The 26,499-nt window shown below is 53.6% G+C and overlaps 2 protein-coding genes across 2 annotated transcripts; both read right to left on the bottom strand.

Annotated features, from left to right (window-relative positions):
- Nucleotides 1-640: 640 nt before the first annotated feature.
- On the bottom strand, nt 641-10,460 carry alas2 (aminolevulinate, delta-, synthase 2). Its single transcript, XM_029259121.1, has 11 exons — nt 10,392-10,460; nt 8,809-8,999; nt 7,401-7,529; nt 7,157-7,264; nt 6,840-7,062; nt 5,954-6,138; nt 5,683-5,862; nt 5,100-5,264; nt 4,152-4,420; nt 3,284-3,446; nt 641-2,644 (listed from the first exon to the last, which is right to left on the bottom strand). Exons 2-11 carry the CDS (start codon nt 8,975-8,977, stop codon nt 2,481-2,483), a joined length of 1,755 nt encoding a protein of 584 aa, XP_029114954.1. The 5' UTR covers nt 8,978-8,999; nt 10,392-10,460; the 3' UTR covers nt 641-2,480.
- Nucleotides 10,461-16,008: 5,548 nt separating this feature from the next.
- sars1 (seryl-tRNA synthetase 1) lies at nt 16,009-21,184 on the bottom strand. Its single transcript, XM_029259554.1, has 11 exons — nt 20,923-21,184; nt 20,144-20,214; nt 19,927-20,007; nt 19,498-19,656; nt 19,132-19,275; nt 18,843-18,998; nt 18,012-18,233; nt 17,796-17,925; nt 17,559-17,716; nt 16,678-16,807; nt 16,009-16,525 (listed from the first exon to the last, which is right to left on the bottom strand). The coding sequence occupies exons 1-11, from the start codon at nt 21,056-21,058 to the stop codon at nt 16,365-16,367; spliced, it is 1,548 nt and encodes a 515-aa protein (XP_029115387.1). The 5' UTR covers nt 21,059-21,184; the 3' UTR covers nt 16,009-16,364.
- Between the last annotated feature and the right edge of the window lie 5,315 nt (nt 21,185-26,499).

Consider the following 26,499-nt stretch of genomic DNA (forward strand, 5'->3'; position numbering starts at 1 on the left):
AAGGTCCCTGAGAAACAGCTCTTCGCCTATTTGGTTCCGTGAAGACGGACGGAAGTGGTGGCGGGACCTTTTCTCACTGCATCTCATTCTGTTTCTCCTCTCATTTCTCCTTTACTTTTACTTTGCTGCACCTCATTTTGCTTTGCCTCTTATTTCTTCTTTTACCTCGCTGCACCTGCTTCTTCTTTACTTTTACCTCGCTGAACCTCATTCTGCTTCTCCTCTCATTTCTCCTTTATTTTTACCGTTGCTGCACCTCAGTCTGCTTCGCCTCATTTCTTCTTTTACCTCACTCACTGCACCTCATTCTGCTTCTCCTTTACTTTTACCTCGCTGAACCTCAGTCTGCTTCTCCTCTCATTTCTCCATTACTTTTACCTTGCTGCACCTCATTCTGCTTCTCCTCTCATTTCTCCTTTACTTTTACCTTACTGCGCCTCATTCTGCTTTGCCTCATTTCTTTTTACCTCGCTGCACCTCAGTCTGCTTCTCCTGTAATTTCTTCTTTACAAGTTTTACCTCGCTGAACCTCATTTTGCTTCTCCTTTCATTTCTCTTCTACTTTTAAGCGCATTTTCCTTGGATTTCACAAATGTGACAGATGACGATAAGTAGGCATTCCATATAATTAGCCTTGTCTTTTTTATTAACTAAATATTATATGCATACATGCAAGGCGCTGAGTCGGAGCCGACCCATAGCGACCACGTGCGTGGTTTCCGAGGCAAGTCAAGGGAGAAACAGAGGTGGGTTGCCAGGTCCTTCCTCTGCATGGGGGGGGAGGCAAACAGGGAGAAAGACAAGGCCGCTGCACACCCCAAGCAGGACTCGAACCCCACCGTGCAAGGCACCGGTCAAACCTGCCGTGCCCCCCCACCTAAATAACAGATGTAAACATATAAATATTATATACACAAGTGTAAATTTAGGAACTCAAAGCCTTTCTTTCCCATTTCTAAAAGAAGTTAAACATTATAAGAGCACTTGTACTTACTAAAAACCCCAAAGTTGTGAGAACTGTGCTTCTAATTGCGTCTTACTCCATTTGTGACGAACAAGTCTTTATTTACTTTTTCTGCATATTTATATTTCTTTTTCATTTGTTTACCGGTTCATTTGTAAATGTCCTTTGCTTTGCTTATTCTCTCTGGCATTTTGGTTTGTTGTTATATTAGGATCTGGTTCTGTGTCTTTTTTTAATGATCCTGCCTTTTGTAATTACTGCTTTTTGTCAATAAAATTTGTGTATAAAAAAGAGCAGGATATGATCATTACAGTTAATGTGGCTCCTGTGTCGTCATTGTTCTCAGAATAAAGCAACCAACAGGCTCCAGGAGCTGACAGTGGGCCCCGGGCCCTGTCCCCTCGCTCTTAAATTGTATTAAATTCACATTTTACATGGATTCACTCAGCAGACTTGCCGCAAGTGAGGTGGGCCCTAGTGTACAAAGTGCTGCGGTAAAGCGCTGCAGTAATGTACTGGAGCGACTCCACTGGGGCCTGTGCAGTGGCCACAGTCGAACCCCAGTGTGCCGCACTCATCCTCCTGCACTTTCACCCTGAATCAAGGTGCGGTAAAGTGGATGATGATGATGATTATGATGATGATAAGTATGGGCTCGCACCCTGCCTCAGACACCAGTATGGCGACAGCAGGGGACACTCGAGATGTTCAAACCCCGGTCCGTCACACCACGGGGCAGAATGACCACAACGACCAAGAGGCGTCAGAATTTTTCAAAACCGTGTTCATAACTTCCCCAAGATGACTGTGAGCGCAGTGATAGTAACTGCAGTACTAAGTGTGCTAACAGGCGTGAGATGCGGTGCGTGATGCGGTATGTGAGATGCGGCGTGTGAAGGAGCTTGACGACTGTGTCCCTCCACAAACACATTAGCAAAGACACGGTATCACGTCGAGAGCCGTGGCTTTAATGACGGCGCTCGTTCGGAGACGGGTCGTCCCGCCTGTAGCCTCGTCCCAGAGAGACGTCCACCGTCGCTGGAGAGGACGCCGCTGAGTGCAACTTTCAGCTGTTTGCTACAGTAAGAGTAATAATTGCGATAAGAACACTTGGCCAATGGGTGCTGCTGCTGCTACATGAGCGCTACATGAGTTCTTGTCAAAGTGCTCCAGTGCAGGCGTGACGCGGGGCGGCACTAGTTCGCACGGACACATCGTTTCGGGCCTCGCCGGCCTGCCGTGACCCCGCCACGACAGAAGCCAGAGGGGCTGAGCAAGTGGCGAAATAAACTCATTCACAATAAATTCAAAGTGAAACGCGAATAAAGCAGAATGTGCGACGTGCGCACGCGCACGCACAAACACACACACGCACGCACACACAGGTAGATGGATGGAGGAGTGTATTGTTTTCAGCACTGAGGGAGGAGAACACTGCACACCGAACACTGCGCTGCGCGTGGCGACTCCTCGCAGGCTCCGCCCTGTGTGCGGTCTTCACGCGGGCTGCGGGACGTCACGCCGACACCGTGATGTACTGCGGCTCCATGTTGCCGAAGTACGACTTCTCCCACTCGGTCATGAGGTCGAAGTGCAGCGGACGGTCGCAGAACGTGCAGGCAGCCACAGCGGGGTGTTTCAGCGGGAGCTGCACCTCCTTCCAGGCCTCCAGCAGTTTCTCTGCCAAGGAAATCAGCTTGCGTCACTCACCTTCTTCTTCTTATTATTATTATTATTATTATTATCATTATGATTATCATCATCATCAAGGTGATCCACAGAGTGACACTTGTACACTGGGCTACTTGCACTGATTTACCCACTTACACAGCTGGGTACTACAGAAAAAGGTGGATTCGAACCCAGGGCCTTCTGTTGCAAGGTGAGCCCTCTAACCACTAGGCCCCCTGCTGGCCGCAGTTTAAACCGTTTAAACACATGAAACCTGAGCAGCACTGACTGGTGTTGGTGTGAAAAAGCGCCGTGCGGTGCCACTAGGGAGCGCCACCGGACTCCTCGGCGCTGAACCTACGCTGTGTTCACTCTGTCTCCAGAAGAGCCTTTTGAAGCCATATTTGTCTTTGTGCATAGAATTCCAGATGTTTCACAGCTATAGTGAAGAACATGCTGGAGATGTTGGGACCATCATCAAGAAACACTAAATGGAAGAATCTGTTTTCATGGGTTTCCAGCCAGACACCCTGCGGAGGTCGTGACCTCAACCCCCCTCATCCACGGAACGCATTTCTGCACGGCGATCGCACGGCGCTGCGGAGCACACTCTCGGGGAGGAAGGTGGCCCTCGCTGCTGTCGCTCACCTACGAAGTAGTCCATCATGGCCGGGTCGTGGTGGGGGGAGGGTGCGAGGCGCAGTAGCTCCTCCCCCCGGGGGACCGTCGGGTAGTTGATGGCCTGAACGTAGATGTTGTCCCTCTCCAGCAGGATATCGCACACCTTGGAGTTCTGCTCTGCGTTGCCCACCTGGTACACACACACACACAGAAGCATTCAGGACAGTAAACAGGCATCATGCTCTTGACGAGACAGCAGCTGAGTGCGGCACTCCGGCTTATCGTGATACCGGCTGCCCTTCGGCTCGTTTCTTCACTGACACTTTCCTCACCGATCTCTCTGTGCCCTGAAAGATCCAAGGTGACCTCTGTTTACCCCTTGAGCCACTAGGGGGCAGTAAAGACCCCCAAAGAGGAGTGTGGGACCGCCTTAGTTCAACTCCCTTCCACAGTGTTTACAGCCCCTGTCTGCTGCTCCTCGCTGTCAGTGACCAATAACAGGATGGGGGACGTCGATCGTGTTCACGGGGCGAATCGATCGACGTCCACCGAACGGCAGTTTTTGGAGACGATGACTGTTTTCGGCTGTGAGCGTCGTGCAGAGAGAGTACTTGTTCACTTAATAACGCTACTCTGCGAGTCGCATGCGAGCCCTCCGGCGAAAGCGTCGAGCGACGTCTGTTATTAACCCTGGAGTTAGGGACAAAAGTACTGAGCGGACCACATCGTGTATCGTACGTGGCGCCGGGAGTGTCTGCGAGCGTCCCTCACGTGTGGACACGGAGAGGCGAGCGACAGCCGGCTGCGTGTGAAGAGGCCCTGTGCTGCCGGGTCTCCTGCAGACACGCTGCTCCGCCCTCCGCGTGTGTCACCGCGACGCGTGCGGAGCCCTCACCCGGATGGGGATGATGTGGCTCGGGCAGTTGAGCACGGGAAGGCCGGCGTCCAGCAGCAGTTGCCGCATGTGCTTCACGTTCCTCTGGTGGGCCCTGCGCAGGCTGTGGCCCTCGGGGCCCTTGAGGACCCTCACGGACTCCAGGGCCCCCGCCAGGACCATGGGCGGCAGGGAGGTGGTGAAGATGAAGCCGGCGGCATAGGAGCGCACCGTGTCCACCAGGGCGGCGCCGCTGGCGATGTAGCCGCCCACACAGCCGAAGGCCTTGCCTGCAAGAATGAGCGTGTCAGAGGGCGGGTCTAGGGTACGAGGGCGTTTTGCTCGTCCGCTTCCTCGTACTGACGGGGGCCACGGCCAGCGGGGGCCTGCAGCGTCCGTCCCGCGTCCCCGTTAGCGCCGCCGGCAGCGCGTCCTCGACCGAGGCCGCAGAAGTGTGACTCACTGTAAACGAAAGCATCTGCTGTGAACTGAGCTGGTCAGCACGCTGACCAATGGATGTTGTGCCTTTTACTGTGTTTTACCATACTGCTGTGGCGCACTGTGGTGTACCGTAGAGTGCTCTGTTGTACTGCGGTATACTGTACTGGACTTTGTTGTACTGTGGTGTGCTGCGGTGCACAGCTTGCCGCTGGTTCCCCTATCTGGGTCCCAGGGGGTGGGAGGTGCTCCATACAGCCCTGATAGTGGCCCGTCGGGCATCCCGGGCCCTCGGATAAGGGCGTGAGCCACGCCGCGCTGTTCGAGATTAGCGGCGCCCGAGTCGCGTGACCCGCCCAGCTGTGTCCCCGGCACTGGAGGACGCTGGGAGTCGCGGGAGGGGATCTAGCCTGAGGCTCTGACACATGCTAATGGAACAGGACTGACTCTCACTGTACAAGAATCATCTTCACGAGGACTGAGAACCCGGAGCAAACAAACGGGGACCCCACACCCACTCGGGTCTCTTACCCAGCGTGCCCGAGATGATGTCCATCTTGCCCGTGACTCCGTCCCTCTCCCCGACTCCGGCCCCGTGAGCCCCGTACAGGCCCACGGCGTGCACCTCGTCCACGAAGGTCAGGGCCCCGTAGCGGTGGGCCACGTCGCAGAGCTCCTCCAGCGGGCAGATGGCACCTGAAAGCCACAGCCAACGAAATGAGCGCGGTGCATCATAATTTCACATAGCAACGTGTCCGCTTAGAAAAAATGCCTGGGTGACGTCGAGCAGCACACGCAGCGAGCGGCTCCGCCCACGCCCGGCATCATCGCCTCTTCTGCAACATCTCAATCGTCTCACAGCCACGGTGTGTCAGCTGGCAAGAATCCCTCGGAAATCTGGCGACTCTTTGTTAGTCTTTAAAAATCCTCTCCTATAACTATGAACCTCAGATGGAAAAAAGTCTTAAAGTGGCAAAGGAAGCCTTACTCATCCCACGTTTCCTTTTCTTCTTCTTATTCTTGTTACAAATTAACTCCTTCCAAGGGTTTCGTTTCACGAGTGTAACGAGTGTTTACAGCAATGACATGTCTGGAACGGCGACTCCTCGCTCACCGTTCATGGAGTGCACCGTCTCGAAGGCGACTATTTTGGGCACGCTCGGGTCCGAACGCCTCAGCAGCTCCTCCAGGTGGGCCGTGTCGTTGTGGCGGAAGATGTGACGCTTGGCCCCGCTGTTACGGATGCCCTGGATCATGGAGGCGTGGTTACCCGCGTCGGAGAAAATCTCGCACCCTGCCGAAGGCGGAAGCGGGAGAACATTGGCCCGCAAGCCGAGAAAAACGTGCGGAAGATGCGGCAAAAAAGCATGAGTGGGACGGGTGACCTGGCAGCATCTTGGCCAGCGTGAAGAGCGTCGAGTCGTTGGCCACGAAGCAGGAGGAGAAGACCAGTGCGGCGTCCTTGCCGTGGAGGTCGGCCAGCTCGCGCTCCAGGGCCACGTGGATGTTGCTGGTGCCAGAGATGTTCCTGGTGCCTCCAGCCCCGGCGCCGTACTTGTCCAGAGTGTCGCTGTGGGCCACGCAGGGTGTCTGCCGTTAGCTCGCCACAAAGACACGGCCTTCCAAGCTCACGGAGGCACACGGACGGTTCGGAACCGCGGTGCTGCAGCGGCGCTCGACAGCAGGTCGTCGCCGAGGACAGCCGCCCGCCTACGTACCACCACCGCACCACCTGCGCCCTTCGCCTCTCAAGGGTACATCACCACTCAGAAGCAGTGAACCTCTTTACTGTCACCGCTCATCTCTTTCATCCCCGGCACAGTAAACATTCGGAAAACATAAACACGAGTTTTATCACGTTGGGGAAATGTTGGACACGTGAACCAGCAGCTTCAGCTCTACTTGATGGATGCATTCAGTAGGCGCCGGACAATAATATGATGAGACGTGCTGGCATGATCACTTCGCTGTCTCAGTTGTGGTGTTTTGGTGATTTTATTGGTGGTGCTCTCCGTGAACCTGAACCCCAACCCTAACCCTAACCTAACCCTAACCCTAACCCTCACCCCAACCCTAACTTAACCATAACACTAACCCTAACCCTAACTCCCCATGCAGCTGTTCTCCACAGACCAGCTCCCTGTTGAGCGGGAGAAGCCGAATTTACAATGGTGCCCATGCTGGACGGGGAACCTCGGACCCTTTGGTCCCCACCAGATCTGTCGTTAGTGCCCCCCCCCCGATGTGTTGGAGAAGCGCTGTAGCTCTTACCGGATGGCGCCAAGCACGCGGGGGTGACTGCTCATGCCCAAGTAGTCGTTGCTGCACCACACCGAAACGTGGGAACCGTGGCGACCGGCCACAGAGTAGTCCTCTGCAAAGGGGAAGTTGTCGGCGCGACGATTCACAGTCTTGAAAATGCGGTAGGTGTGGTCCCTCTTCTTCTCCACGATCTTCCGCTCAAAGAAGCCATCGTAGTCGAAGCTGGAGCCTCCTGCGCAGGGAGGGCGGGAAGACGGCAGTCAGACCGAGGGCGACCCGGCACTCTCTCTGGAGACCAACAGATGGACGGAAGGCGACCTGCTCACCCAAGTGCTTGTTGAGGAGGTGGGTCACGGTGGGGGGGTGCTCCTCGAAGGGGAACGGCGTGTCAGAGATGGAGGTCTGAAGGCCCCTCAGCAGAGAGCTCAATGATCCTGGAGAAGACAGGAGCGGACACACACTCAGTAGTGGACACCGAATGTGTGTGTGTGTGTGTGTGTGTGTGTGTGCGTGTGTGAGAGTCCAAGAGTGTGTGGGTATGTCTGCATGCTCCATGGCCCCGTGCCGCACCTGTGGGCTCCTGCAGAACATCCTCCTGCACCTCGGGGGTGGCGCGCACCACCTCCATCTGGGACGAGACAAACGGGCAGCTGTTGGCCACTTTCGCAGCCACCTGGCTGGTGGTGTGGGGCTGGGAGCCTGGGGGTGCAATCAGAGTGAGAACAAACACACACACACACACACACACACACACACACACACAGGTCCATGGACACAGAGACCAAAACTTCACATGGAGGTATAAATAGGACCTGTCTGTTTTCATCATTAACACCTGATATAAAGGATATAAAACATGGATTCAAAACCGAGGAATAAAATTACATTGACGGTGCTGAGAAAAAGAACTTGTTCTTTGTAACTGTGTACTTGTCATCTCTGTGGTGTGGAAGGGAATGAAATGTGTGAAAAAGACATTGTCCCTTTGCAGTCAATAACTGGTCCAGTCACCTTTATCAGCAATGACTGCAACTAAAGCCAAAGCCTGCAGCTCTGGACCAGGGAGGGACTCGCAGTTCTGTCCGGCTGCTCCGCGCGGCAACATCTGTCCGATTTCCAGCACCGACAGCTCTTTCTGTGCCCGTAACCAGATGTCGATGGACCAGGCAGTACAGCGTGCTACACATGTATTTTTGCATATATTTTTCCAGAAAAACGCTGGAAAATAGCAGAACAAAGTTGTTTTAAAGGGGGGGTGCGATGGCACAGCAGGTTTGACCGGGTCCTGCTCTCCGGCGGGTCTGGGGTTCGAGTCCCGCTTGCGGCGCCTTGCGACAAACTGGCGTCCCGTCCCGGGTGCGTCCCCTCCCCCTCCAGCCCTGCGCCCTGTATTGCCGAGCTAGGCTCCGGCTCGCCGCAACCCTGCTTGGGACAAGCGGTTTCAGACTCTGTGTGTGTGTGTGTGTGTGTGTGTGTGTGTGTGTGCGCGCGCGCACGCGTGAGTTGTTTTAAAAATATTTCACTTGCATATTTTTTTTCATTTAAAATTTAATTTAAAAAATAATCATAAATGCAGACTTGGAAAGTACGTGTTGTAAACACTGCGCCATGCTCCCCCATGGCCTTTCAAATTACTTCCCTGTTTGTCATGTTATACTCTGTTCTGTTCAAAGTAAACAGATTGAATTATGTTACATAATTTAATACATAATTATTACATTAAGTTATGTGTTTGGGCATAACAAGATCGGTACGTGTCAAAATGATTTGAAAAGTCACGATACGCGATAGACTGTAGTGACCGTCAGTTGGTCGGCACTTCGCCCATCGGTCAGCGTGTCCGCTAAATGAGTGAGTATTTTAGTGATGCGGAGAGGACACACTGAAGCATGGACATGACTCAGTCTGCATGTGTGTGTGTGTGTGTGTGTGTGTGTGTGTGTGAGTATGCGCAGTGCATTGTGGGTTCCGCTCTCACCGTTCAGCCCAGACTCCTTGGCCTTGTGCGCAGCGGCGGTGCTGTTGGACACGTGGTGGGAGATGGCGGGACAGCGGTCCGCCAGGCGGAAGAGGACAGGCAGAGCCCTGTGGAGCCGTCCTTGGGGGAGGGACTTCAGGAAGGGGCAGCGGTGAAGGAAGGCGGACATGGCGGGTGGAGCCGTTTGCACTCTGCAGGGTAACGCAAAACACTGAGCCACTTACACCGATTTACCCATTTGTACAGTCGAGGCATTTTCACTACATCGGTTCAGGGCAAGTATCGTCGTCGAGGGCACCGCGGCGCGAGGTGGCTCTCAAACCCGGGACTTTGCGCTGTAGCGTGACCGCCGCTGACCACTACGCCACCTGCTGGCCTCAAATTAAATTCACAGCGACCGGGACCGGTGCGGAAGAGCGCCCTTCTCCGCCACTAGGGAGCGCCGGCAGGCGTCACGCAGCCGAAACGGGACGGTGCAGAAGCTTCTAGAACAGTCTTCCGAGCTGTTATTTGTCTGCCTGCAGACGATGTCGGAGTCTGAAGTCGCACTGATCGTCGTCATCATCATCATCATCATCATCATCATGGTGTGCGAAGAACGTGATGATGAACAGAACCCCAGAGTGAATTTGTCGCTCCCGACGGCTCTTTAACACACTAGATGATGAACGACGAAAAGTCCCTCAAGACTCGCAGGTCAAATAACGAAATATTTGAATAACCCTGTTAGAAGGAAGTAATATTACTGCAGTCGTTTAAAGCTTAAATAATTTTTCGTACAAAGAAGTTCTACTGAGTAACGACAGGGTTTCGCACACCTTTCCCTTTCTCAGCTGCGTAACGTGCAGGACGCGGCGGCTTCGAGCCACGCGTACGCGTGTGGCCGACCCTCAACGTGGAGCTTCGCGGAAACAGAGCAATTAATAACAGTAAGGAATTGCTTGTCCTGCTACAGCTGAAGCCCTTGGGTAAAATGAGATTTTTTGCTGTATTTTTACTATTTTACCATTGTAATACCGTCTTGCATTTGAAAATTTGAAATAACTGGTAACTGAGGACACTAATATGAAACGTTAGTAGAAGTTTTGTGTGCAGCTCGAGACACAGGGGCTTATGCTCTGTGTGGGTGTGTGCGTGTGTGCGTGTGTGCGTGTGCGCGTGTGTGTGTGAGCAGGACGCCGCTCCACCCGTCAGGGCGCCCCGATAAGGCCCTAATCTCGCGGTGCAGAGCGCTCTCCAGGGCTCTGGTGCTGAACCAGAGGCTTCCTGGAAACACGCACATACGCACACACTCGCACACACTCGCACACACTCACACACACCTCAACAGTACATACACAAATACACACGCGGCTCCCCGAACACGAGAAGGCGGAAGGTGCGCATCACTCCTCGCTACTGACGACGAGCGGAACTCAAGAGTGCGGATGAGGCCGAGTTGAGACTTGGGGTCATCTGCGAGCGTCAGAGCTTCAGCCTCTCGCGCTCGGTCGGCACCGTGACCCGAAATGTGAGCAGAGCTACGGACAGAGGGACGGACAGATAGACGGACGGACGAAAGGGAAGGAGGACGGGGGACTCACCTGTTGACCTGCACTGAGGACGAACTTCAACAGCGACGTCGAGCTCTTGTCCCGGCCAATATGAGGGGGCCAAGTGAGGTTGCCGCCCACCTAGGAGGCTCAGAGGGCGGGGCAGATGCTCAGTTACTCGGGGAGGGGGGGTTGGGGGATGGGCGTGTGCCCGGCCAGGGGTCCCGTCTAACTGCTCCGCCCAGCACGTAGAGAGCTTTGAGTTTTGTGCTGCGGGGGACGCTGTCCTCACTCATCCGGTTACGGACACACAGCTCTGCTTCGGCAGTCACGCTTATTAACACGAATCCGAAGAGAGGCTCCTCACAATGTCCTCTGTGTCAAAAGCGTTTTCGCCAATTTCTCAACTCCGAAAGCCCGGTGGGAGCGCAAGTGTCATCATGACTCGGTGTGTTAGTAACTGCAGACCCGCTTTTATCACTAAGTCACAGTAAATAAAAGCTGAACAACAAAGACCCCCCCCATTGATCCACACATTATGGTCTGTAAAAACCTTGAATACGCAGTAAATATTATTTATATATATAAATACACACACACATTGTCCAAAACCGCTTGTCCCAGTTGGGGTCGCGGCAAACCGGAGCCTAACTCGGCAACACAGGGCGCAAGGCCGGAGGGGGAGGGGACACACCCAGGAAAGGGACACCAGTCCGCCCCAGGGCGCCTCAGGCAAGACTCGAACCCCAAATCTACCGCGCCACTGCCTCCCTCCTAAAATAATAACCCAAAAACTATTTCTGTCTTGGCGAGTTTGTAACTCAGTTGTTCATCACTTGAGGAGCCAGTGTACCTCTTACCCTGCAGCTGCATGTGGATGTTTTTCTGGGAATAAAAGTAAACATTAGAGCGACAGGCGATCACAGTAGGAGCACTACACTGCTGTATGTTTGTACGTGTGTATATACGTATATGTACATAATGTACATATACACCCCTCCGTGAACCGCCACCTTACCGTGGTGGAGGGGTTTGAGTGCCTGAATGAGTCCAGGAGCTATGTTGTCTGGGGCTATATGCCCCTGGTAGGGTCTCCCATGGCAAACAGGTCCTGGATGACAGACGAGACAAAGCGCGGTTCAAAAACCCCTTATGAAGGAAAAATCAAGGCTTTCGTTTACCCCACCCGGTATGGGGTCGCCGAGGCCCCACCCTGGAGCCAGGCCTGGGGAGGGGGCTCGCATGCGAGCGCCTGGTGGCCAGGTCTATGCCTACGGGGCCTGGCCGGGCTCAGCCCGAAACCATGACGTGGAGCCGCTCTTCGGTGGGCTCACCACCTGCCAGAGAGACCGTAAGGGGCCGGTGCATTGTGATTTGGGCGGTGGTCGGGGCCGAGTGTCCGGCCGACCCAAACCTCGGGCGCCAACTCTGGTTTTTGGGACTTGGAATGTCACCTCACTGGCGGGGAAGGAGCCTGAGCTGGTGCGGGAAGTTGAGACATACCGTCTAGATATAGTCGGGCTCACTTCCACTCACAGCTTGGGTTCTGGAACCACTCTTCTCGACCAAGGGTAGACTCTCTACTATTCTGGCGTTGCCCAAGGTGAGAGGCGGCGGGCTGGTGTGGACTTATTAATAGCCCCACAGTTCAGCCGCCATGTGTTGGAGTCTACCCCGGTGAATGAGAGGGTCATCTCCTTGCGCCTTCGGGTCAGGGAACGCTTTCTCACTGTCGTTTGTGCTTATGCGCCTAGCGGCAGTGTAGAGTACCCGGCCTTCTTGGAGTCCCTGGAGGGCGTGCTGGAAAGCGCTCCCACTGGGGACTCTGTCGTTCTACTGAGAGACTTTAACGCCCGCATGGGCAGCGACAGTGATACTCGGAGGGGCGTGATTGGGAGGAACGGCCTCCCTGATCTGAACCCGAGCGGTGAGTTGTTATTGGATTTCTGTGCTAGTCGCGGTTTATCCATAACGAACACCATGTTCATGAATAAGGGTGTCCATCAGTGCACTTGGCACCAGGACACCCTAGGTCGGAGGTCGATGATCGACTTTGTAGTCGTTTCTTCTGACCTTCGGCCATATGTCTTGGACACTTGGGTGAAGAGAGGGGCTGAGCTGTCAACTGATCACCACCTGGTGGTGAGTTGGATTCGATGGCGGGGGAAAAAGCTGGACAGACCTGGCAGGCCCAAACGCATAGTGAGGGTCTGTTGGGAACGTTTGGCGGAGGCCCCTGTCAGAGAGGTCTTCAACTCCCACCTCCGACAGAGCTTCAACCAGGTCCCGAGGGAGGTGAGGGACATCGAGTCTGAATGGACTATGTTCCGCACCTCCATTGTCGGGGCGGCGGTTCGGAGCTGCGGCCATAAGGTCTCCGGCGCCTGTCGCGGCGGCAATCCCCGAACACGGTGGTGGACACCGGAAGTAAGGGATGCCGTCAAGCTGAAGAAGGAGTTCTATCGGGCCTGGCTGGCCTCAAAGAGATTCTGGCAAACCGTCCGGCGACTCAGAGGGGGGAAGCGGTGTTCCACAAACACTGTTTACAGTGGAAGTGGTGCGCTGCTGACCTCAGCTGAGGATGTCCTCCGGCGGTGGAAGGAGTACTTTGAGGATCTCCTCAATCCCTCCGACACGCCTTCCGTAGAGGAAACTGAGGCTGGGGACTTGGAGGGGGACTCGTCCATTACCCTGGCTGAAGCTGCTGAGGTAGTCAAAAAACTCCTCGGTGGCAAGGCTCCGGGGGTGGATGAGATCCGCCCCGAGTTTCTCAAGTCTCTGGATGTTGTGGGGCTGTCTTGGCTGACACGCCTCTGCAGCATCGCGTGGAGTTTGGGAACGGTGCCTCTGGACTGGCAGACCGGGGTGTTGGTCCCTCTTTTTAAGAAGGGGGACCGGAGATTGTGTTCCAACTACAGGGGGATCACACTCCTTAGCCTCCCTGGGAAAGTCTATGCCAGGGTACTGGAAAGGAGAATCTGACCGATAGTCGAACCTCGGATTCAGGAGGAGCAATGCGGTTTTCGCCCTGGCCGTGGAACAGTGGACCAGCTCTATACCCTCACTAGGGTACTGGAGGGTTCGTGGGAGTTTGCCCAACCAGTCCATATGTGTTTTGTGGACCTGGAGAAGGCATTCGACCGTGTCCCTCGTGGCATTCTATGGGAGGTACTTCGGGATTATGGAGTTCGGGGCTCGCTGCTACGGGCTGTTCGTTCCCTGTATGACCGGAGCAGGAGCTTGGTTCGCATTGCCGGCAGTAAGTCAGACCTGTTCCCGGTGCATGTTGGACTCCGCCAGGGCTCCCCTTTGTCACCGATTCTGTTCATTATCTTCATGGACAGAATTTCTAGGCGCAGCCAGGGAACGGAGGGTGTCTGTTTTGGTGGCCGCGAGATCTCGTCTCTGCTTTTTGCGGACGATGTGGTCCTGTTGGTTTCATCAAGTCAAGACTTGCAGCGTGCACTGGGGAGGTTTGCAGCCGAGTGCGAAGCGGCGGGGATGAGAATCAGCACCTCCAAATCCGAGGCCATGGTTCTCAGTCGGAAAAAGGTGGATTGCTCCCTCCGGGTTAGGGGGGAGTTGCTCCCTCAAGTGGAGGAGTTTAAGTATCTCGGGGTCTTGTTCACGAGTGAGGGAAAAATGGAGCGGCAGGTTGACAGATGGATCGGTGCGGCGTCCGCAGTAATGCGGTCATTCTACCGGTCTGTTGTGGTGAAGAGGGAGCTGAGTCGTAAGGCGAAGCTCTCAATTTACCGGTCGATCTACGTTCCTACCCTCACCTATGGTTATGAACTCTGGATCATGACCGAAAGAATGAGATCGTGGATACAAGTGGCAGAAATGAGTTTCCTCCGCAGGGTGGCTGGGCGCACCCTTAGGGATAGGGTGAGGAGCTCAGTCACCCGGGAGGAGCTCGGAGTAGAGCCGCTGCTCCTCCGCATTGAGAGGAGCCAGTTGAGGTGGCTCGGGCATCTGTTCTGGATGCCTCCTAGACGCCTCCCTGGGGAGGTGTTCCGAGCTTGTCCCACTAGGAGGAGGCCTCGGGGCAGACCCAGGACACGTTGGAGAGACTATGTCTCCCGGCTGGCCTGGGAACGCCTTGGGGTTTCCCCAGAGGAACTGGAGGAGGTGTGCGGGGAGAGGGAAGTCTGGAGGACTCTGCTCGGACTGCTGCCCCCGCGACCCGGCCCCGGATAAAAGCGGAGGAAGATGGATGGATGGATGGATGGATGGATGTACATATACACAGAGCAACACAAAAACAGACACAGAAGTTCTTCTGTTTAAGTCATTCTGTTGTCAATTTACTCCTGTGTTTCGAGTCATTGTCTTGTTGCATCACGCAACTTATATTTAAGTTCAGGTGAGGGACCATGACCCTGATAATCTCCTTCATGGTACAATTCTGAATTCATTGTTCCCTCTATGGTAATAAGCTTTTCAGGCTGTGAGGCAGCAAAGAAACCCCAAAGCATGATGCTGCCACCACCGTGCTTCACAGACGGAATGAAGTTTACGTGTTAGTGTGCAGGGCTTTTTTCCTCCTTAGAGTGCTGTGCATTTCTGCCAAATACTTCAATTTTAGTCTCATTCATCCACAGAATACTGTCCCAGGAACATCATGGAACATCCAGGTGGATTGTGCAAACTTGAGATGTGCAGAAATTCTTTGAAGTCTTTATTATGACTTGGACGAAGATCCAACTCCAGAAGCTTTTCTTGCAGAAATCCAGGTAGTTTGAAAGGGTTAAACTAAACTTCTTAAGTATTTCCAAATTCTACACAAATAGTCATACTAAAAATTGCATTGTTATCTAAAGACCCACTTAAGTGTTGTACTAAAAATTAGCAAAATTACATATGAACCGTACCAGACGCAGCCCCTCACATATCTCCTGGAGTTCATATAACCTCGGCTGAAGAGACAATGTATAAGATGCAGGTCACAGTCAAAGGCCCTTGATTCCAACCCCTGTTCTGAACGCAGGTACTTACCTTCAAGGGGTACAGTAAAAATGATCCAGATGCATCAATGAGTAAATCTGTGTAAGTGACCATGGAGAAAAGTGTGAAATACTATGTACACTAACAGTACACTTATCACAGAAGGAACAGGCTCCCTTACTGCGCTTCCTTTCTTTCACACAGCCCACTGTGTTCCTCACTGAACTGTATGGGGACACAACCCCTCTTCCATGACATCAGCTGCTGTACACTCCTCCATTCTGCTAAATATAATATCACAACTGCAACAGCAGAGGGTGTGAGCAACACATTAATGAGACCTTGTCAATTGGGGAAGCATTTCTTTTTTTTTTTACTGGAAATAACTAGAACCTCCTCATGGAATGGCAGCATGGTTGTAATTTTGGGTGAATGTGGCACAGCAGGTAGCACAGGTGCCCTGCAGGTCCTGGGTTGTGTGATCTACACTAAAGTCTTCCATCTCAGTTCCAGTGTGTGTGCAATGTGTGTGTTTTCCCCGTGTTCACGTGGTCTCCTCTCACAGTCCAAAACAGGGGGACTGGTGAGTCTAAATTGCCCCTAGTGTGTGTGTTTGTGTGCGCATGTGCGCGTGTGCGTGCGTGCGTGCGTACACGCATGCGCAGTACCCAGAGAAAGGGAGACTGGCCTGTGGTTAACCGTTACAAAATAAGCAGCACAGTGAACCCAAGACCTGTTTATTTCCAGACTTTCAGCAGACTGATGACATGGAGATTCAATGCTACCTGTATGAAGCACATCGACAGGCAATAAATACAGCAGGAAACCAGCGAGTGCGACTCCCTCAGAGCAGCAGGGGGCGCCGCGTACAGGAGGAGGACAGCGAAGGACCAGATCAGGAGCGCGTGTGTGTGTGTGTGTGTGTGTGTGTGTGTGTGTGGTGCAGAGGGAAGGCCAAAATACAGGCACACATGTAACATCCCATTAGCTTCATCCCACTGATGATGGTGCAACAGCAGGGAAATGGTTAGGCCCCGCCCCATGCTGACCCCGAGGTGTGGGCAGAGCTTGGCAGAACTAGGACTCCTTGACAGACATGTTCTCCACCTCTCTGTGGAGCTCTTGATCCAGATGGGCCCCTTTCTTCTTCTTGCCGCCCTCCTGCTGCTTCTTCTGCTTCTTGGACGGTTCCTGGTCGATGGGTGCCGGCCTCATGAATGGGATGAGCTCCGTGAGCCCTGCAGCGCACGCGCGCGCCCGCACGCACACACACAGAGAGACACATACGGTGTTGAGATAGTTTGTCGCACGCATGCAGGCAGGCAGGCACGCACGGACACGCACGGACACGCACGCGCATAAGCACACGCACACAAGACGCAAAGCTCACCTGGAGGCATAAATTTGCGCAGCTTCTCAGGGACGACGATGCCATCCTCAGTCTGGTAGTTCTCCAGGATGGCGCAGATGACACGCGTCGTGGCGCACATGGTGGCATTGAGCATGTGCACAAACTCGGCCTGGGGGTGGGCGGAGACAGGAGCGGATCACTCTCTGCTATTATACTTGCTAATTGGTACAGCGGCACCTTGCTTCAAGAACACAATGGGTTGGGTTCTGTAAGCACCTCCGGTTTACATTTACGTTTAATTACTGAGCAGAAGCTTCTCTGTCTTTTTGCTAAGATCCAAGTACAGTACTGTGATTCGGGGGAGGGGGGGGGAGTGGAACCTAACATGGGACTATGTGCAGTGTGACCGAGGCCTTCGTTGTGGGGAACTCTGCTAGGATTTATTTTATTTCGGGGGGCCTGCTGGTCCTGAGGTGCAGGGTTTCGGGCAGCGTCTCCACTATTCTGACACAGATGTTTTGTTTTGTACATAGAAGATGCTTTTAAAAAAAAAAAAAACGCACATAAAACATACTCTCATTTCAATACTTCCCGAAGCTCTGAGCTACACTAAATGTATATTACAGGGGTTGTTGACGGACCGCTCCCGTTACCGCGTGGGCACAGCAACAGCTGGCAGGAGCCGTAAACACTGGGGCAACGAGTCGAACGAAGGTGGTCCCACACTGCTGCTTCCAGGTCACGTTCTCTCACAAATCTAAGGTTCATTGTTTTACTTCCCCTCGATAAATTAAGAGAATTTCAGTGAAAATAAAAGTAGAAAAAAAGCGTGTAACTCCAGGCTTCGGTGCGGGTTACACTGCTGTTACAGGGAACTCTGCACCTCGAGCGTCTGCTGGCTGGACCCCTCCCGAGCTCACCTTGTCCATCATCTTCTTGGTCTGGCCGAAGCGAATGCGCAGGCGCCGAGCCTGGTAGTCGGTGCAGTTGGAGCAGGAGACAAGCTCACGGAACGCCGAGGATCCCGGGAACCAGGCCTCCAGGTCCAGCTTCTTACTGGCCGCGTGGTTCAGGGCCCCTGGAGGACAAGCGCAGTGAGCCGGAGGGCTGGCGTGGCGCCGAGCCGCAGCGCGCGGGTGTGTGCTTGCGAGCGTCACCTGACACGATGTTGACGATGCGGTACGGGATGCCCAACGACTGGTAGAACTCCTCCGCCGTGCCGATCATCTCGTCAAACATCTCCCAGGACTTGTTGTCGTGAGGAGAGGCGTAAACAAACTGTTCGATCTGCGAGCCGCGGAGGGACAAAGAGCCGTGAGCCGCCGGGGGTCGTCGGCGCGCCTCGCCGCATCGTGGCAACGGGGGCCGCTCACCTTCTCGAACTGGTGCACGCGGAAGATGCCGCGCGTGTCGCGCCCGTGCGAGCCCACTTCCTGCCGGAAGCAGGTGGAGATGCCGGCGAAGCGCAGGGGAAGCTCCTCGGGGTTCAGCCACTCGTCCCGCAGGAAGGCGGCGATGGGCTGCTCCGACGTCGCGATCAGGTACTTCTCGTCCACGCTCGTGTCCTCCGACCTCTCGCTGCCCTTGCCGATCACCTGCGGTCGACGTGAGCGCGACAGGAGGCCGGAGCGTCAAAGGACAGTTAAACTGTGGTGAATTTCTCCAAATTCAACAGGTTCTTTGGAGGGGAGAAAAGCATCTGCTGAAGGACTCAATGTCCCTTATGGGTTAAAGGGACAGGTTCCACGTCCTACTTCGTTTTCATTATTCAGTCCTGCGCATCATAAGAGGACAAGGATTTAAGAGTGTGTGTGTGTGTGTGTGTGTGTGCGCGCGCTTGAATGACAACTGCTTGTCCCTTCATGTACCACGGTACTCCAACAAGAGTTACAAGTGACACAAAAATCCTGTCACACAAAGTCACAGAATTAAACGATGACATACGGTGAACATTGTTTACAGTGTTGCTCACCGCACATCAACACACCGATACGCTGCACACTTCCGCTCCTCCCTGGTTCAAGCTCCAGCTCGATGCAGAGCAGTAAATGACGACACGATGCTCTCGTACCTTTTTCACCGCAGTCCGCGTCACTTGTTTCAGCACCGAATCACACATTTTCACGCAGATACGTTGCTGTTTTGATCCCTTCACGCTGCTATCATTAACGATGTATGCAAATGAGCTGGTGGTGGGCAGGCACCTTGTAGAGCTCCTCATCGAACTGGCTGAGCTGCGCCACCTCCTGCATGACCTCCTTCCTCATGAAGAAGGGTGTGTAGAGCGGCGTGTAGTTCCTGCTGTAGAGGATGCGCAGTGCGTAGTTGATGAGCGCCTGCTCCAGGAACACCAGGGGGCCCTACACACATACACACACAGAGGTCAAAGGTCAGCTGCGTGCCGTGAAGGCCACCCATGATGCACTGGTTTTCACCAGGTGAGCAGGAGGCTCGCGGGGCCCCCCGGTGGCGAGGGAGCAGCAGTGCGCTTGCCTTGAGGAAGTAGCCACGACTGCCGGCCACCACGGCGCCCTTCTCGCCCTCGTAGCCGTCCACCATGACGACAAGGTCCACGTGCGAGTACTTCTTCTGTACGGCACAGTCACCCCAGGTGCGCTCCACCTTGTTGTCCACATCCTGCAGGGGGCGCAACGGTCAAAGCATAAACTATTTATGAATCTCAGCTCCTGCTGCAGTACTTACCCTGGCACAGTACCAATTACCCTTCTGTTTAAAGGGATAAATCAGTGTAAGATGCTTTGGAGAGAAGCATAGGCTAAATGGAATGACAATGACAATAATAAACCCAACAACAGCAACAACAACAATAATAATAATGCTGGCACTGACACGACCCACCTCGTCGTTGCTGATGGGCACCGAGGGGTGCAGCAGGTTGCCGATCTCGCGCAGGTACTCAAAGCGCTCGCTCTCGAGCCTCAGGCGCTCGCTGTCGCTCTTCTGCACGGCCTCGTCCACCAGCAGCCGGATCTTCTTGATCTGCGTCACTGTGAGAGCCTGCGGCGGGACAGGGCTTTCTTTCATTCAGGGGTCAGAGGTCAGCTTAGGCTACTCCTTCTTTGGAATCACACTGCCCCTCTTACCACTTTACGTGAATCTGGCACCGCAGCTCAGATACCGAGAGAAGATCTTTAACTACTTTCTGACTCCCGTTACGGCCGTTACTGTAGCACAGCAGCGCAGCTTAATCACGTAGTTCACACTTCGCTTCTTATTCCCCCCCCCCCAAAAAAACACACGACATTGGATGACCCCCATGTGCTGTACCAAGAGCGATTCTGCTGTCAGAGCCTCCAGGTTCTGGGTGTCCTCAGGGAGGGAGTCGTCATCCCCCACGGGCTCCTTCCTCTGAAAGGGGGAGGGGGAAAGGGGTGGGGGAGAGAGAGCGCAGTGAGCAAGTTAACCCTGGCAACGGAGCCTTTTTTCTGAAGTCAGTCGTGTACCTCACGCACACCCCCAGCAGACCCTCGCTGCCCCAGCTCACCTTCATCTTCTCCCCGATTGTCTTGCTGCACAAGTTCTTCACCTTGTTCAGGTTGTCTGCTGTGAAGCGGCCTGGGAGAAGGACAGAGGGAAACGCACGCGTCACACACGACATGTGACACGGGTTGTCGGAACGCGGTAAAACTACTCGAGCGCGGTGCTGCTGATGCTGAGAGGCACATGTGCACCTACAGACCGGTCGCACGCTCCGTCATAAAGCGGTGGCGAAAAGCGAACCCCATATCTGTCTTACACACCGGTATCACTATTTGGCAATGCGGAAGGACGGAGCGCCGTACGGTGGAGACGCAGGCACGGATCACTATGTGGCAGGACCAGGAAGTGCCGAACATCCTTCAGTGCTGCTTGTTGACGGTGTAATGTGGCCGATGTGGATCACTATATGGCAGGCACAGATTGCTACGTGGCAGCCATGGATCACTATGTTGCAGCGGATTGCATCAGATTGCGCTCTCTCCCTCTCTCTCGCACGTGCCGCACTTCCTGCTCAGTAGGGCTCTTTCAATATTTGTCTCGCGTTCTGGGCCCTGTTACACGTATGAGCGCAGAACAATTTTTAATACAGCCCACGCCACGCGGAATACGGTAAGAACACCGGCGGGCGCGCGCAGATGCGTCACGGACGAGCCGAGGATGCTTTCATTTTCGCCGAAAGCGCGAGCGAGGGGAGCCCATCGGATGACCAGAGCACAGCTCGTGCCTCGTATATGCGACACGCAGTGACCAGTGAGCGTGTGCCTTGGGGGGGGCGCTGCTCACACTTCCTCCACGCGCTGTCCGCCGCGATCAGCCTGTCCACGAGACCCACGTCTTTGAAGCGCTTCTTCTGCGACTCGCGCACCACTTCGGGGTCTCCGCCCTTGTCGGAGCGGAACAGGTCGAGGTCCAGCACCATGGCGGAGTCCTTCTCTTCTGCTCAGCGCGATGTAACGCGGTTAAATGCCTCCGCAAACTGCCTCCCAATGTGGACCGTGAGTGAATGGAACCGCAATCTCCGCCTTCCTCCTCCGGCCGGACGTGGACCAGCGGACACTGCAGTTCGCTCATTGGCCCGCTATGTGACTGCGTCACCCTCAAGTGTCCAATAAAAGCCAGAGGGACGGAGAAACCTAAGCCTATGGATCGAGAGAGAGCCTGCGAAGACGGTCGCGCGTTCGTTGGACGGCGAACGGTCTTGCGTAATTGAAAACGACCCAATCGCGAGAGGAGGGACGCGAGCATTCCGCCAATGGCGTCACAGAAGCCGCTCTGTATAGGAAAGAACCTTTTTTGCTTCTGCCCCACGCCGAGAAGCCGCGCGTCGCACGCTGTCATTCAACGGCGAAGCAAACAGCGAAACACCGCGCTACACACACACACACACACACACAATGTGTGCAACCGCTCCGGCAACACAGGGCGTAGGGCTGGATGGGGATGGGACACACACACCCAGGACGGGACAGCGGGACTCGAACCCCAGACCCGCGGAGAGCAGGACCCGGCTAAACCCGCCGCTCCACCACTACATCGCTAATAAATGAGAACGAAGGGAAGGACCCCGGGGGGTCAAGTGCACTTCGTCACGCGCCGCCGGTCTGCGCTGCACTGCAGCCACAGCAGCGGCGACTTGATTGAGCTGCGATCGTTTCCGCGCCCTTCGTTCGGGTCCAAATTCGTTAATGTCGGAAAACGGACACGCACAATATCGAGGAAAAATGCGGTAAAAGACGCGCTGCCGTGTTACTTGTGTCTTTGTCAGCAGTCACGATCTCGGGGCTTTTTTTTTTTTTACATTTATTTATTTATTTGTTTATTTATTGATCAGACACTTTTCTCCAAAGCGACTTACAACGATCATGGATACTATGTAATACTGTGTAATACTATGTAGTGTTATGAGCCCACACACCTTATTTTCACTGCGGTCACTTACACTGCTAGATACACTACCTACACAATGGTTCACTTACACACACACCTCTCTCTCTCTCTCTCTCTCTCTCTCTCTCTCTCTCTCTCTCTTTTGGTTTTGTTCATTAGAGCAGCAAATGCGCTCCTGTCATCGAGGAAAGGCACCAATCAAGATTAAAAAGAATTAAATTAGAGTTAAACAAGATTAAGTGGGAATGACTAAAGGACAGCTGTCGAATGTACTTGTATATACACAGCGTGTCACTCCAGGAAATAACGAGAAATGGCAAACGGTGCAAATCATGAAAGGCAAAAGTAACACGAATCTCTACACTGTACACACTGTGTACGTATGATGTGACTTTTGCATTTATCACCAGAACATTTTTGGTGTGTTGCCTCAGACCACAGGATCCGGGGAGCGCGGAGTCCAGTCCTCGGCCCTTCGCGGTTTTCACACGAAAGCGTTTGTGGTCTTTGTCTTGCTCTTAGTCCTGGTCCTGGTCCTGGTCCTGGTCCTGGTCTTCTCCAACATGCTCTTCAGTTCGAGTTCAAGCTACATTTACTTCTTTTTCAGAGGTGCCTGAGAAGAGGAGGCCCAGCTATGAAAAGGCACAGAAGGATTCAATGTCTCGCACCCAGTCGTGAAAAGTACAGGCAGAACTGGATTTGTGGACTCTTCGTCGCTAAATGTGCAGCCTCAGCACAAAGAACGTGACGTTACGCTGGAGATGAGGAGCAGTATTCCAGTGAAACGGCGCTGTCACTCCTTGAGGTGCTGCGAAGAGTCCTCGCTGCTGTTCTCACACTTGTCCCCAGGAGGGACGTATTCCTGCGAAGGACACATATTGTCATGTTTTGTGGCCTCGTCCCACTCAATTTTTATCATTTGCGATCATCCCAGGCTCTGAGCGCAGTGTGCGCCCTGGATGAGTGCGTGTAGCTGGAAGGACACCTGTCACACGGTGCACCTGAACCCTGTGTCACGTGGTCTTACCTGCTTCTTGGCCCTGAGCACCTGGATCTTTGCGTCGGTACCTGGGCTGGACGGATATTTCCACTGCAGTGGTTCACAGCGAAGGGGGTTGATGCTCTGCCCCCCGACAGAGACCCTTTGGAAGCTAAGAGATGTTTCTTTGCCGCTGTGCTCCAGCCATGTGAACTGGCCCCTAAACGTTATAAATATTATATTTATGTATGACATTCAGACTCTGAATCAGACATCCTTGTGTATGATTGACAGCTGAGAGGCCTGAGAGTTCTTACCACACCACACCACACTATAGATAATTATTCTCTATATACATTATATATCAGAATCAGAATCAGAACGAGCTTTATTGCCAAGTATGTTCACACATACAAGGAATTTGTCTTGGTGACAGGAACTACCACAGCACAGACAGAATGACAGTGACAAGACAGGTGAGAAGATAGAGTATGTGAGCAAGGGACAAAAAATATTTAAAAATATAAAGTACCTAATATACAAAAATAGTCACTAGATACAAATGCAAGGGAGTGTGAGTAAGAGATATGGTGTGATAAATAGTTATAAATACAAATATAAATAGCATTATGTATTGCACTGGTTTACTCTCTAGGGGAGAGATTTAGGTGTTATATATATGTAGAAAAACACCTTTGGCCTGCAGCCCAGATTCAAACCGGGGTTTGTGCGGCCACAACGCAAAGTACTAACCACTACAAGATCAGGGAGAGCGCTGCGCGGTCCGGCACGTTCCTGGCGCGTGCACTCGTGTGCATCACGAACTCTTTCGTTTTCTTCCTGAACATCAAAAGTATATTAAGTGTGGAGGAGACAGAAAGAGAGAAGTGCAGCTAAGAGCCACACACACACACACAGAATTAAAGGAACACAATACTATTGGGAATACTCCAGGGATCTCCAGAGCTACGGCATCAGGAGCAGTATGCTCCTGGTAGGGTCTCCCAAAGCGAACAGGTCTGGAGTGAAGATCCAGACTAACACGATCCAAAAACCTCCATGAAAAAAGTAAACATGGGAATGTTTACCCTGCCTGGAATAGGGTCACCGGGACCTACCCCTAGAGCCAGGCCTGGGGGTAGTGTTCCTAGACGAGCGCCTCGTGGCCAGGCAGCCCACGTAACCCAGCCGGATTCAGCCCAAAAAGGCAACTTGGGGGTGCTATGTGGGCCCACAACCCGCAGGGTCCATCATGGGGGTCAGGTGCGATGCCTTTCAGGCAGCAGGAGGGGGCAGGGTGGCGCATGGTGTTGCAGCCCCTCGCAGCAGAAACTGGCTCTAGGCACATGAAATGTAACCCCACCTCGGGGGGGAAGGAGCTGAAACTGGTACGGGAGGTTGAGAGGTACCAACTAGATATAGTTGGGCTTACCTCCACTCACAGTGTTGGTTCTGGAACCAAACTCCTCGATAGGGGGTGGTCTCTCTCCTATTCAGGAGTTGCACAGGGCGAAAGGCACCGGGCGGGTGTGGAGATACTTACAAGCCCCCGGCTGGCTGCCGTACAGTTGGAGAGGATCACCTTGATCAACTTAAGGTGGCAGAGAGGAAAAATTTGACTCTTGTGTGTGCATGTGCACCAAACAGCAGTTCGGAGTACTCAACCTTCTTGGAGAGAGTGGGTGAGGGTTCTGGACAGGGCCCCATCTACAGACTCTGTAGTCCTTCTGGGGGACTTCAATGCTCACGTTGGCAATGACTGGGAAATCTGGCGGTGGGGGGGGGTAACTGGGAAGAACGGCTTGCCAAGTCTGAACCCGAATGGTGAAATGTTATTGGACTTCTGTGCTAGCCATGGTTTGTCCATAACAAACACCATGTTCGAACGCAAGGATGCTCATAAGTGTACTTGGTATCAGAGCTCCTTGGGCCAAAGATCAGTGATCGACTTTGTAGTCGTTTCATCTGACTTGAGGCCACATGTTCTGGACACTCAGGTGAAGAGAGGTGAGAGGTGTTCAGCTGTCAACTGATCACCATCTGGTGGTGACTTGGATCAGATGGCAAGGAAAACTGATGGATAGACCTGGTAGGCCCAGCATTCAGTGAGGGTGTGCTGGGAATGACTGTCGGAGGATCCTATCTAGAATGATTTTAACTCCCACCTCTGGGAGAACTTCTTCCATGTCCTGGAGGAGGTAGGGGACATGGAGTCTGAATGGACCCTGTTCGAAACCTTCATTGGGGAAGCAGCCAGGCACAGCTGTGGCCAAAAGCCTGCTGGTGCCAGTCATGGCGGCAACCCAAGAACCCGCTCGTGGACACCAGTGGTGAGGGAAGCCGTCAAGCTGAGGAAGGAGGCCTTTAGGGCCTGGTTGGTCCTGGGGACTCCTGACTCAGCAGACAGGTACCAGCAGGCAAAAAAGGTGGCAGCAGCTGCGGAATCCAGACCATGGGAGGAGTTTGGAGAGGCTATGGAAAATGACTATTGGTCAGCCTCAAAGAGGTTCTGGAGAACCATCCGGTGGCTCAGGAGGGGGTCAGAGGAGCCTCGCTCAAGCTGTGCTCAGCAAGAGTGGAGAAACTCTGACCTCTAATGAAGATATTGTCAGGAGGTTGAAGGAGCACTTTGAGGAACTCTTAAACCCGAAAGATACGCCTCTTTACAGGAGTCAGGGCCACAGGCTTCTGGGGTATCAGAGTCCATTTCCCTGGTGTAAGTCACTGACGCAGTTGGAAAGCTCCACAGTGGCAAAGCATCGAAATGGATGAGATTCGCCCGGAACTGCTTAAGGCCCTGGATGTTGTAGGGCTGGCATGGCTGACACACCTCTGCAATGTTGCATGGACCTTGGGAACAGTGCCTTTGGATTGGCAAACTAGGGTGGTGGTCCCTATCACACTTCTCAGCCTCCCTGGGAAAGTCTCTGCTGGGGTGCTGGAGAGGAGGCTCTGGATTGAAGAGGAACAATGCGGTTTCCGCCCTGGCCGTGGAACAGTGGACCAGCTTTTTACCCTTTCACAGATAATTGAAGGGGCATGGGAGTTCGCTAATCCGGTCTACATGTGTTTTGTGGACTTGAAGAAGGCCTATGACCGTGTTCCTCGAGAAATTTTGTGGGAGGTGCTTCGGGAGTATGGGATGCCGGGGCCACTACTGCGGGCCATTGGATCTCTGTACAGACGGAGCGAGAGCTGTGTCCGCACACTCGGCATTAAGTCAAGCCCGTTCACTGTGGGTGTTGGACTCTACCAAGGTTGTGCCTTGTCTCCACTCCTGTTTGTGGTTTTCATGTACAGGATATCAAGGCGCAGTCGAGGTCAGGAGGGCATTCTATGTAGGAGTCAGAAGGTGATGTCTCTACTTTTTGCGAATGATGTTGTCCTTTTGGCACCGTCACATGGTTGCCTCCAACATGCACTGGAACGGTTTGCAGCCGAGTGTGAAGCTGTTGGGATGAGGATCAGCACCTCAAAGTCTGAGTCCATGGTTC

The sequence above is a fragment of the Scleropages formosus genome, chromosome 2, assembly GCF_900964775.1.
Source record: "Scleropages formosus chromosome 2, fSclFor1.1, whole genome shotgun sequence".
Taxonomy (NCBI): Eukaryota; Metazoa; Chordata; class Actinopteri; order Osteoglossiformes; family Osteoglossidae; genus Scleropages; species Scleropages formosus.